The following is a 13418-nucleotide window of genomic DNA, read 5'->3' as shown; positions in this document are numbered from 1 at the left end:
CCTCTGCCTTTTATCATAATGTCTTCTTCTTAATGTTTTCTTTTTATGTTTTCTCTTTGAATATATTAAACATATTGTACCAGTCTGCTTGAGCAGCTATATACAAAATACCACAGATTGGGTGGCTTAAACAACAGAAATTTATCTTCTCACAGTTCTGGAGGCTTGAAGTCTAAGATTAAGGTGCTGACAGGGTTGGTTTCTGGTGAGACCTCTCTTCCTGGCTTGCAGACAGATGCCTTCTTACTTAGTCCTCACATAACCTTCCCTCAGTGCATGGGGGTGGTGAAAGATTGAGCTCTGTAGTGTCTCTTATTATAAGGACACTAATCCTAATAAATGAGGGCCCCACCCTTATGACCTCATGTGACCTTACTTATTTTCTTAGAAACCGAATCTACAAATATAGCCACACGGGAGGTAAAGGCTTTAACATGAATGAAAGGCTTTAACATGAGACACAAACATTCAGTCCATAACACATTTTAAAATATTTCAGATAGGTCTATGCTCTGTAATTATAAAGTTATGAATCTTATTTATTGGATCTACTGACCTCTTACAGCAGTTTGTTTCTTGGGTCCTTTGCAGTTTTTTCCTCTGCGCTTCCATGGAAATTATTTCCCACTATAGTCTATTGGCACTGGGGGCACATATTTGTGGGGGAGAAGGCAGTACGGTGACAGTAACTTATAGAAAATGCTACCTCAGACATCAAGAGCTCATTTGATGTAAATCAGACATTACGTTTTAAAGTATAGGAGTTATAGTAGAAGCTGATTATAATATCAGTAGTAAAGATAGTATTTTAATTTCCTACATGTCTATATTATTTTCATATTTATATGCTCAAAATTACTTTCAGGAATTCATGAAGCATAACAGCCCACATCAGAATAAGAATTGCTTGAACAATTTTGACCTGTCAGAATACAGACAGATTCTTAGTGATGTGGCAATACGAATATATCATCAGTTCATTACCGTAATGGAAAACAGCATTCAACCAATAATAGGTAAGAAAAGAATTACCAAAAAATATTTATAGTAACATTGAAACCTTAAAAAACAAATCAGGTGTATGGAATGTGGGGTTACAAAGAATATAATTTTAAAACCAAGAAAATTTAGTTGTGTATATGTCCAGTTTTTAATTCTTTGGTTGCTTGAAAGGATTACATATATAAAAGTACATGGTTCATAGTTTTCTTTCTGCAAGGGTGATTCATCCTGAAGGGAAAAACTTGGAAGAATTGCTGCTACTTATATGGCTAATCTTGGGTTTTAGTGAAGTATTTTTGAAATCCTAAAGTCCCTCTCAAATTCTTGTATACATTCTCCAATTTTCTGAAATTTAAATATTTTAGGCTTTAAATGGTTCTAGACCACAAGTGATCATGCTAACATGTTCTCTTTCCTGTGATGTTGAAAGAGGAGGTGCTCCAAGCCTAGAAAAAGGAATGCTGCCCTGTTGTAAACAGCCATCCATCCCCATCCACCCCTTACAGGCTGGTGCTCCCCTGCCCTTTATTCTCTTGTTTTCTCTGTCACAACTTACATGCACTACTAACTCTTGTAGAAAATATCCCACCTCTTGAAACAGACACATAAGAGCAGTGAGAAATGCCCTGTGGTTGTCCCCACTGTGTGTATAAGAAAAGCTCCCATTGTTCTTTGTAGTGCCAGGCATGCTGGAGTATGAGAGTCTGCAGGGCATTTCCGGCCTGAAGCCCACAGGCTTCCGGAAGCGGTCATCCAGCATAGATGACACCGACGCCTACACAATGACCTCAGTCCTGCAGCAGCTGAGCTATTTCTACAGCACCATGTGCCAAAGTGGCCTGGACCCAGAGCTCGTGAGGCAGGCTGTGAAGCAGCTCTTCTTCTTGATTGGAGCCGTCACCCTGAACAGCCTCTTCCTGCGCAAGGACATGTGCTCCTGCAGAAAAGGGATGCAGATCAGGTAAAACCATAAACCACTGCTTACTCCAGAGAGGCTGGTCGCAAAGAATACTCATAAAATCTGCAGCCACACATTCCCATGCCTCCCTCACCAGAGCTGCAATGCTGGCTTGGGGTGCGTGTGTACGAGATAACTGTTAGAACCTTGGAGCTGTCTGCCCTCTGTTGCCCGGCCCCTCCTCCCATCACCTTCCACCACCCTAACTTGACGCTCAGGCTATCACTAGGAGCTAGTAATTGTAGATTTTAACTTCTGGCCCTCTGTGATTATCATACATTCAGCCAGTACTTACTGACCACCACCTTTGTGAATAGCACAGCCTGGTAGAGGACACAGGAAACAAAGAAAAGGGCGATTTGATCCCTGCCCTTGAGAAGCTCAAAATAACTAAATAATGCGAGGCGACTATGATCAAGTCAGGAACAAGTGGTGCGGGAAGTGCTTCAGAAGAAAGATATTACGATGAACAGAAAAGTAAAAGAAGCCTGAGAGCTGTGGATTGAGCGGTTTTTCAAAAGGGAGAAGCACATTCCAGGCAGGGAAATGAGGTGAGCAAAGACGTAGTGTTGGAACTGAGCGAGGACCCTCTTCTCTTCAGGCAGCAGCAGTGAGCTGTGTCCAGAGGAGTCAGAGGGTTGTTTAGGGAGCAGACGTGCTGAGGCAGAGCGGCAGCTTGGATCCAGAGTGGGACAGTCTAGAATGCCAGGCTAAGGGAGGCATTCGGAATTCATCCTGACGTCATGGGTTCTAGCTGGGAAGTGTGTCAACTTCTCTTTATCTCTTAATTGAGGAAGCACGGACCCTGAGCTGTTGTTGGAATGCTGTCACGTGATTGGAAAACACATAATATGGGGGTAGATATTTAAGACTTTTATAACATGTACAGGAATTTGATACCCGTATGTGAAATGAGAACCTGGGGTGGCGATGATGGCAATGATGTAAGGGACAGTGACAAAGGAAGTATGTTAAGCAAAGAATTAAACATGAGGCATCCATTGTATCTTTTGGGCATGCGTGAAACATGGAGTTGGACATTTCCACAAACCAGACTGGCAACTTCCCATGTCACCAGGTTGTGGTTTCCAGATAGGAGTGGGCATTCACAAAGACTGGGCTCTGTGGACCTTTTTCTCTTCATTGAGAAAAGAAAGAGTTCTGTTTATTTCACAGACTCCGAGCAGATGGCCTGTAGCTCTCTGAGGTAGATGTCAACCCTATTTAAAGTAAAGCCATAATCCTAAATGTGCCACCAGAGCCTTTGCGGCACAGATCTCATTCCATCAGTGGGTCCCTCAAGATGAGTGAACATGGGACATGAGTGACAACTGCCTTGAGGATAAGCAGGATCTGTTCCCTCAGCTGCTCAGCACTTCTTCCTTTCACCAACTGAAAGTGGCCATCAAAGAAGTAACGCCATTACAGCGCATTGCTCTGCTCTGAGCTAGCACATGCATTTTAGAGATGTTCATTCATTCAGATATTCCTTAAGCTCCTGCCTAAGCAAGGCCCACCAGGATTTGTGGTGGCTTTACAAGGGAAACACAATAATCAAACATGAACACAAGCAGAAAATCAAGACCAAAGAAAAGAAAAAATTAAACAATAACAGAGTAGCTTGAAAACTGGCTCTGGGCTTTCCAGCAGCTGGGACAAAAAGCGAAAAAACATCACCAGCTTTCTGGTCTCATTGGGTTTGGTGAGACAGACCAGTCCCTGGGGTGGTCTTTAGATTTTCCTAGCACCTAATTATTCTTTGTTCCTACTCATGAATTATAAAAATACTATATCATATGGAACTTTGTCTCACAATCTCCACAGTTGCATTTTTACAGCACACTTCATTGTGGCTGTTTTGCCCAGTGATCCTTGAGAATAGCCTAGATAGGGTTCATGGAGACAGTTCTGTTATGAACCAGAATAACGAGGCCTGACCACACACATTGCTTGCTGGCCTGAGAGAATCTGGGGAGAATACCAAAGGCACTGAATTGGGTCTTAAAGGACAGATAGGATTTCAGCTGGCCATAAATTAGAGGAATGAGCACAGGCCTCAGTGAAGAAAATGTGATGGCAGGGTCTGAAAGGAGCACCAGGAGTGATGAGAGAACCTAGAAAGATTGGTTAGAAAGAGAAAGTAGAATGCCAGAGGGAGGAATGGATGCTTTAGTCCCTCAGCAGTGGCAGCCACTATAGATGCTTTTTTCTTTATCAGAACGCTTTAAACTATGATTCAATTCCTTTAATAGTTGTAGGACTATTCAGGTTATATACTTCATCTTAGATAACTTTGGGTAGTTTTTGGTTTTCAAGGAACTGGTCCACTTCATCTAAGTTATTGAGTTTATGTGTGTAGAGCCATTCATAATATTTCCCTATATTTCTTTGGATTTCTGCAGAATCTGTAGCGATATCCCCTCTTAAGGTCCTACATGGGTAATCTGTGTCTTCATTATTTTCCTTGGTCAGTCTTGCTAAAGTTTAATTAACTTTACTGATTTTTTCAAAGAACCAGTTTTTGATTTCATTAATTATTTTCTTTTTAAAATTTAATTGATTTCTTTTATCGTCTTTATTATTTCATTCCTTCTGCTTACTTTGGATTTATTTTGCTTCTTTTTTTCCTAGTTCCTAAAGTAGAAGCTTTGATTATTGACTTTGAGACCTTTCTTTTCTAACATAAGCATTTAATGTTATAAATTTCTCTCTAAGCACTACTTTAACTATATCCGACAAATTTTTTATGTTATATTTTCATTTCTGTTCATTTCAAAATATTTTCCAGTTTCCACTGAGTCTTACTCTTTGACCGTGGATTATTTAGAATTATGTTGTTTAGTTTCCAAGTGTTTAGAGACTTTCTGTTATTGATCTTTAGTTTAATTCTATTATACCCAAAGAACATACTTGTTCAAACTCTTAGAAACAGAAGGTAGAATGGTGTTGCCCGAGACTTTTCCAGGTTTATTTTTAACATAAAAACTTCTAAATATTTTTATATTAAAATAATAATAAACTTTGTATGATTTTGATTCTTTTTAAATTTGCTAAGATTTGCTTTTATCATCCACAATATGGTTTGTTTTAGTCAATGTTCCCACATGCAATGGAAAAGAATGTATATTCTGCAGTTGTTCGGTGGAATGTTCTATCCATGTCAATTAGACTGTTGTTTGTGATAGTGTTTTTCACCTCTTGTATATATCCTTGCTGATTTTCTCTTTTAGTTTTATTGATTACTGAGAGGAGGTGATTACTGTTGACATCTGTTGATTATCTTGTTTAAAAGTGAGTTGAGATTTTCCTGGTACTTCATATGCCAAAAACAAATTCTCCTCAATTTATGATGGGGTTATATCCTAAAAAATTCATTGTGAGTTGAAAATATTTTAAGTTGGAAATGCATTTAATACACCTAACCTGCCAAACATCATAGCTTACCCTAGGCTACCTTAAATGTGCTCAGAACACTTACATTAGCCTACAGTTGGGTAAAAAGCATCTAACACAAAGCCTTTTTCACACTAGTGTTGACTAACTCATGTAAGTTATTATGAGTATCACTTCACATCATCATAAAATTTTAAGTCAAACCATTGTAACCCAGGGACCGTCTGTAACTTTGAATTGTTTCCTGGACACTTTAATATTATACTATGAAACTCTGGGTCTTTAAATCCTATGGGGAATGTTGATATTTTTATCAACCTACTTGGGTTCATACTGCACATTCTAACCATATTCTGAGGGTTGTGATTCCCATGTCAGTTTAGTTTTCAAAGTCTTAGTTATGCTATTTGATTTTGTCTCATGTGTAACACACAGTGGCCATCTGAACGTGGGTGTTCTATCCCATAGGATAAGTCCTCAAATCTCTGTGTGCTATTGAGGGTCAGATCCATGCATGGGCCCAGAGATGTGCCCAGGAGTTCATAAACAACTTGAAGGGGTCACTTTCCCAAGCTCCTTTCCATAATCCCCTTGGTACTTTCCAGATCCTTGGGGGTTCTCCTCTTTGGTCCCCCAGTCAGAAAGCTGAGGCTTTACTTAACTTGCTGTGTGGTTCACTTCCTAGAAATGTCTCCATCTGGGACCAAGTGGTGGGAAGATAGAGCAATGGGGGTTCTTGAGCTACAGCTCCTCCACCTGCAGAAGGTTCCCTTCTCTCAGAGTTTTAGGTTTCTACTGGACCCCACTGCCACCACCATAGGATCGTTTGGGGCTTGAATAGGACAGAATGAAGAAAAAGAAAGAAAACAAAAAAGAAAATCAGATTTCCACCCTCTTTCAGGGCATGAGGATGCCCCCTTCATCTCCTGGAGACGGAACTAGAACGTTCCTCTCTGAGCTCTTTGTTGGCCTCCGTGCCCACTACTTAGTTTCAGCCTGCTCTGAGTTTAGGCCAATGAAGAGCAGAGGGGGAAAAAACTGTTAAACTCACTATCAATTTGGAGATACTTCAAAGTCGGGTCTTTTTCCCCAATCCACCTGCTACTATTTACTTTTCAGAGTCCTCAGATAGCTGCTCCAAGGATTCCATCCAGGCTCTATAGCTGCATCCAGTGGGAGAAACAAAATGGAGTGTGCTTATTCCGTCTTACCGAGAACCAGAACTCCACCCCAGATTTTTGAGCAGGAGAATTAACGTGCTGGAAATTCAGATTTAGAAAGCACTGTGGCAGGATTGAATACGATGAATTAGCAGGGATGAGATGGGAGGCCCATTAGGAATCTATTGTAATAAGAACTCAAACTAGCAGGACAAAATGGACAATGCAAAAAAAGGCAGGGGGGCAGGGGGGGAGGGAAAAGTGCAAGAGATGTTATCTCACACTCATTAATCCCTATGGAATACGTTAATTCAGCATTCTTGTCCCAGTGTTATAACCAAGGGAAGACCCCCCACCCATGGGGAATTGCTAATCTGGAAGGTCAGAGCTGGAATTGACCTTAGAGATCACATAATTCAACATTCAATTTCTAAAAACAGCTTCATTGATATATAATTTACATGCCATGAAGTTCACCTGTTTAAAGTGTATAGTTCAGTGGTTTGGGGTATACTTACAGAGTGTGCAGCCATCACCATAATGCAATTTTACAACATTTTCATCACTCCAAAAAAAGCCTTATAGCCATTAGCAGCCACTCTTATCCCCTATCTATGTCCCACGTCCCAGTCCCCTTACCCTGAGCCTAAGCAACCATGAATATATTTTGTTTCTCTATAGATTTGCCTATTCTGCACATTACTTAAATAAGTAGAATCATAAAATGTGTTGTCTTTTGTGACTGGCTTATTTCACTTAGCGTAATGCTTTCACAGTTCCTCCCCGTGGCAGCAGGTGTCACTACCTCATTTCTTTTGAATAACACCCCGTTGCATGGATAGACCAAAATTTCTTCAGTCATCAGTTTGTAGACATTTGTGTTGTTTTCCATTTTTAGCTAAGTGAAATGCGATGAACATCTGTGTACAATTTGTTGCGTGGACATGTTTTCAGTTCTCTTGAGTACATATCTAGAAGTTGAATTGCTGGGTCATATGGTAGTTTTATATTTACCATTTTGAGGAGCTGCCAAACTGTTCTCTTTAGCAGCTATGCCATTTTTCATTCCTACTAGCAATGTGTGAGTGTTCTCAGCACTCTCATTTTCCCAGAGAGGTTGAGTAACTTTCCAACCTCACACAGTGGATTGATAACACTAAAACCCATGTCTCTTAACCCATAAACGTATGATAATTAGTGACAGAAACAAGAATGAAAACCCCATTAGACTAAAGGACAGCCTTCTGCCAATTGAAAACTTTCTGCCAATTAAGGAAGAGAAATCAAACAATTTTTTTATACCATTGTAAGTCTTCAAATAGTACTATGATTTCTTTCCTTTAACAGATTTTCAATTCTATTAAGAGTATTTTAGTAGATTATTCTGCTTTATAAATTATTGCACTGTGCTCTGCTCAGATTCTCCCCAAAGTTTATCCTGGTACAGGCCCTCATCATAGACCATCATGATCCTTAGAAGCATGAATCATGAGAGCTGATCATCTGGTCCAACCTCCTCACGGTACAAACAAAACTGCTGGACTGTGGTCCTGAGGCTCTCAGTGAACCCCCTCGGGACATACTGGGGGATTGGGTACCCTCTCCAAATGTGTATGGAACCATCCACTGTTCTCTGCTCCTCTGGCTTCTACTCCAGGTGCAACATCAGCTACTTAGAAGAATGGCTTAAAGATAAGAATTTGCAGAACAGCTTGGCCAAGGAAACTTTGGAGCCTCTCTCCCAGGCAGCCTGGTTGCTTCAGGTTAAGAAGACCACAGACAGCGATGCCAAGGAGATCTATGAACGCTGTACCTCACTGTCTGCTGTGCAGGTGACCAGGCTTGCTCAATATCTCCCTGATCTACATCGACAGGTCATGTAATTGGTGTCACCTTTCCTGGCATAGCCAGCCATGGGGTATGCAACTGAGTCTCTGCTTTTTGGGGAGCATAATATCTCCCATAGCCCACCCTCTTCTCTAGTAAGCATTTATTAAATACTAACTCTAGACCTTAAAAACACAAAAGTGCATATGACACATTCCCTGCCCACTAAACTCACAGATGTGCTGAGGGTGTGGGAAGGGGGTGGATGGAGGGAAGGAGACTAGAAGTGGGGAATTGTCTTACTGTCACCTAATTATGTGGTTTGTCTTTGCTCCCTTCTATGCTCCTCTCACCTTGTTTTCTTTTCTTGAAAAAAAATAACCCATGGTTCCTAGAGGCAAATTACAGTATAAAAGAATTAGCCATGGTTCCCAACAGTTGCCAAACCACCAGAACCATTATTTCATGGACAGAATCATCTTTTTTCATGGTCTAACACCATCTTCTGTACTGTTTGCAGATCATAAAGATCCTTAATTTATACACACCTATAGATGACTTTGAGAAAAGAGTGACTCCATCCTTTGTTCGCAAAGTACAGGTGAGATCCTTAAGAATGTGCCTTTTAATTTATAGTTAAGTTGATATTTAATTAACATTATAGAAGTCCAAGATTAAAGTCTATTTACCGAACATGCACACAAAGGGCACCCATCAAAAGCAGCAGGAATTTTCCATCAGATTCCCCAGTTTTCAGAACCGATTTTAGCCCTGTGGAAAGGGAATGAAAACACCAGAGCCATGACTCAGAGTCTGTTCCTTCAGCAGGTCTTGTTTCTTGTCAGTCTTTGAGTGCTATGCAAGTGAGCACTTGAATGTGTAATTTTCAATTACACATCTGTGTGAGGCCGACTTTTCTTCCTATACTTCAACAAGAATAACGTATCACAATAGGTGGAATACAGAGGTAGATATGAGATCCCATCTATCATATTGTCAAATGTTAAAAAGATTTACAAGGGGCAGCCGGATGGCTCAGTTGGTTAGAGAGGGGGCTCTGAACAACAGGGTTGCCGGTTCGATTCCCACATGGGCCAGTGAGCTGCGCCCTGCACAGCTAGATTGAAGGACAATGACTTGGAGCTGATGGGCCCTGGAAAAACACACTGTTCTCCAATATTCCACAATAAAAATTTAAAAAAGAAAAGATTTACAAAAATATAAGACAATACCATTTCTCACTAATTGTTTTTCAAAAATATAGTTATTTTTCCAAAAAAAATAAATAGGTGAATATGTGTTGGTTTCATTCTTGTTGTTTTAATGAATTAATAAATATTTTGAGTTATTGTTTTAATTACTAATATGATTAATTACTAATATGACAAATAATTAGCTAATGTGATAAATATCAGTAGTTAGACCAATACACGCGAAGGCTCTTTGGCGTCCTCCATAATTTTTAAAAGTATAAAGGAGTCCTGAGACCAAAGAGTTTCCAAACCACTGAACTAAAAAGAAAGACAAGTGTGATAAAAAATCAATACTTGAGGTCTACTCACGTTTGGGCTTAGAATTATGCCATGAGAATAGATAAGAAGAGAAAACATCAATTTACAGTCACTCCATCCTGTGGGAAATTAACTTATGAAGAGAAACAGAACAAGAAGTATTCATGAGAGCTGATCTGAAAGTCCTGGATAGACTATTTCACCTTGGAATTGTGCTATTTAAAAGCTCTTTTGTGTGTTATCTCACATGATTTTGAAAGGGGTGTTTCACTGGAGATCGAGTTGTGTTTCCTTACCTTTGATTTCCAGTTAGCCATAAAGCTGGTTTCCTTATTCACGTTTCCTCTGGTTCTAATTTTAGGCTCTCCTAAACAGTCGAGAAGACTCATCACAGCTGATGTTGGATACCAAATATCTCTTTCAAGTCACGTTTCCTTTTACCCCCTCTCCCCATGCTCTGGAAATGATCGAGATCCCCAGCAGTTTCAAGCTAGGCTTTCTCAATAGATTATAGCAGAAGAAGAAAGAATACTTTTACCTCTGAAGCTGAATAAAGTTCAAGTATGGGGATGTGGTTTATTCATTGGGATTGGAAATGCTCTAGGATGTGATTTGAAGAAGAAAACAAGAATTCTCCCAGATGGGCCACATCTTCTGTCACTCACTGTGAGGGTGTGGCCGCTGTTGTTTTGTAAAACTTGGAATCTCACCTGGCTTTTACTAGAATTCCTGGAAGGCTCATGTTTTCTTCCTGGTGCCTCTTGGTCCAGATCTATCTTGTACAGGGCACCACTCAGAGGGCATAAGATCCAGGGGGACACTGTTTCCCAAGTTTTCTAAGGTTCATGTGAAGTCCAGGTACATTTATGAAGCCACAGCGGGGTCCAGAGGCGAGTCTTCCAGGAAATAATTCCATTTGGCCATGATGGCCTACCAAAAGGCCTCTCACCCCATGCCTCAGTGTGGGCTGAGTTTACTGACTCTTTTTACTAAAAATGCTCCTGCATAAAGAAGTATTTATTATCTCAGACCCCTCTAATTTTTAAGAGAATATTTAATTTGAAAAGAACCATATGAAGTATTTTATGTATATATATATATATTTAAAATGAACATAATGTTAAAGCTTAATTGCTACATCTATCATCTTCTCTGAAAGAACATTTCTTTAAATCTTGTCTGCCAACATATTTGCCATCATTTTTCATTACTATTTTTCATACAATAACTTTTTAAAAAACAAAGCTTAAAAAAGCAACCTAAATGATTTTCTCTATCTTATCAGCATTCAAATATGTTTTACATTTTTCTCATAAAAGTACTTGAAGAATTGTATCAGGTTCCTCGTTTTGAGAAGTCACTGTTTCCCAAGTTTTATGGAAACTGACTATTCTTTGGCCTCCACACCCTCCATTCCTCCCTTTCAGAGCATAAAACATCATTTAATAAGCCTCCTCGCCTGTGGCCGGTGGGCCAAGCACCCTTCTGCAGCACCCCATGAATCCCAACTGGCAATTCTGTTTCTGAAAGTCACAGGCAATCGGTGTGCTTCTGTAACAGACATTTATTTTAGCAGTGAAAGTAATATATGATCACCCTAGTAGTATGTAATAATGTCTCTTCACATTATAAATGATTTAATTTAGTTCATTTAGATACACTGTATATGAAGAAATGAAAAGTAGAACTTGTAATAGTTTAATCAATAAAATGAATTCCCATATGAATTGGGTCAGATTCTTTTAATTGCTAGGAGATTATATTTTTCTTAAGCAGACAAGTTTATGCCTTTCTCTATGGGTCATACTTACAGATGCTGGAATCTTTATAGAGTCATTATAGCTCTTAAAACGTATATAAGAATTTTTAGAGAGGAGTAAATATGCCCTAAGTCCTAGCTCAGGCGGTGTCTCTGTGGGGCTCCTAGGCTGCCAGAATGAGAGGCGACTTTCAGAGAGTCGGCTGGGTTTCTGATCTGCACCACGGCCTTTTCCGTGCTCCTTCCAGACTTTCCCTATGCCCTGAGGAGCCCATCACCCTTACTTTTTGGCTCCCATAGCTCCAGGTTCTCGCCCTGGGCGAGCTTACCTGGCCAGCACTTACCTTGGGCTGTAAATCAGTCATGTTCCCCATTTCCCCCACTGGCCTGTGAGATCCTGGAGAGCAGGTCCACATCTTACTCATCCCTGCCTTCATCTCGATGGATGTTGGCGAGGTGGAGAGAACTGCGGGAGCTGGGTCCTATTGAGGGGGCAGGGTTTGGGGAGAGGAGTGGGGGAGGGTTGGTCAGCATTGGGAAGGAATGGATCTTGTTTGGGGACAAGGGGACCTGCAGAAGCTAAGAAACGTATGCATGGAGAAGGGTTAGTGGGGGTTCGCTCACCCCACAGAGTTGATCAGTGCTACAAAGCTGAAGGTGGGCGGGGTGGCCAACATTAAAGAGGTGCTGGTGAGATGAGGGCAGTGAGGAGGTGGGAGGTGCCAATAACATCCAGTCACAGGTGAACAGAACGTCAGGATTGCTTGGTGGAACAGGGCGTGGATTCACAGGCAAACCTGTGAACTCTGCCTCCCACTGAGGGCAGAGAACTGAGCTCAAGAAACTGGCCCACAGGGGTTCTGAGGGCACCTGGCAGCACAGATGGGCAGAAGGTTCAAGGGGTAAGTGACGCAAACCGCAGTGAGTGCCCCAGCAGTGAACACGGAGCTGCAGGGGGGCAGGGATGAAGCAGCCGAGCTGTAATGCCCAGATAAGGAGATTAGACAGGATGCAATCAGTCCCTGTCCCACCGTCACCTTCCAGCTGCAGCTCTAACTTCTCGCCTTTCTGCTGAGCAGTTCCAAGTGTTGAGTCTGTGGAAGGTATGGATGTGTTAACATTAAATTAATACTCAGGCTTTCTGAAATGCCCAGATAAGTGTTCAGATGTGTACATACCAAGGTGTTAGCAGTGGTCTGTGTGAAGGTGAAGGATAGTGGCGGTTGTTCATCTTCTAATTTTTCTACAATTTACATGCATTTCTTTTGAAATAAGAAAGTGTTCTGTTCAATAATTTAGTGGTTACCAGAGGGTCAGGGGGTGGGGGGTGGGTGATGAGGGTAAAGGGGATCAAATATATGGTGATGGAAGGAGAACTGACTCTGGGAGGTGAACACACAATGGGATTTATAGACGATGTAATACAGAATTGTACACCTGAAATCTATGTAAATTTACTAACAATTGTCACCCCAATAAATTAAAAAAAAAAAGTGTTCTGTTTTTAAAATATGTTTAGTATTGGCATTAGGGAATAAGTTAAGCCTCTTTAAAATCATTTAATCAGTTTTAAAACTTGATCCAGGTAACACTTTACATGTCAACATAAGCCTCCAAGTGCAGTTTACTGACTTGAAAGAGGTTTTTGACGTAAATATTATATAGTCATAACAAGTTTGGAGATAAAGCCACACTGTCATGTGTATCAGTGGTTTATTCTTTTTTATTGCACCAACATATCACAATTTATTTATCTAGTCTACTATTGGTAAACATTTGGGTTTTTCCAGTTTAGAGCTATTATGAAT

The 13418-nt window shown here is 40.6% G+C and overlaps 1 protein-coding gene across 1 annotated transcript in view; it reads left to right on the top strand.

The window, feature by feature from the left end:
• The window catches only part of MYO5C (myosin VC), an 87489-nt gene extending 75913 nt beyond the window's left edge, over positions 1-11576 (top strand). Inside the window, exons 37-41 of the mRNA XM_081048637.1 lie at positions 866-1016; positions 1681-1963; positions 8171-8345; positions 8861-8941; positions 10213-11576. Of these exons, the coding sequence (XP_080904763.1) occupies positions 866-1016; positions 1681-1963; positions 8171-8345; positions 8861-8941; positions 10213-10365 (843 nt within the window). The 3' untranslated portion in view covers positions 10366-11576. The remainder of the gene's footprint in view (positions 1-865; positions 1017-1680; positions 1964-8170; positions 8346-8860; positions 8942-10212) is intronic.
• The last annotated feature ends 1842 nt before the right edge of the window (positions 11577-13418 follow it).

The sequence above is a fragment of the Rhinolophus hipposideros genome, assembly GCF_964194185.1.
Source record: "Rhinolophus hipposideros genome assembly, chromosome: 5".
NCBI lineage: Eukaryota > Metazoa > Chordata > Mammalia > Chiroptera > Rhinolophidae > Rhinolophus > Rhinolophus hipposideros.
This window is presented reverse-complemented; position numbering and strand designations above follow the sequence as displayed.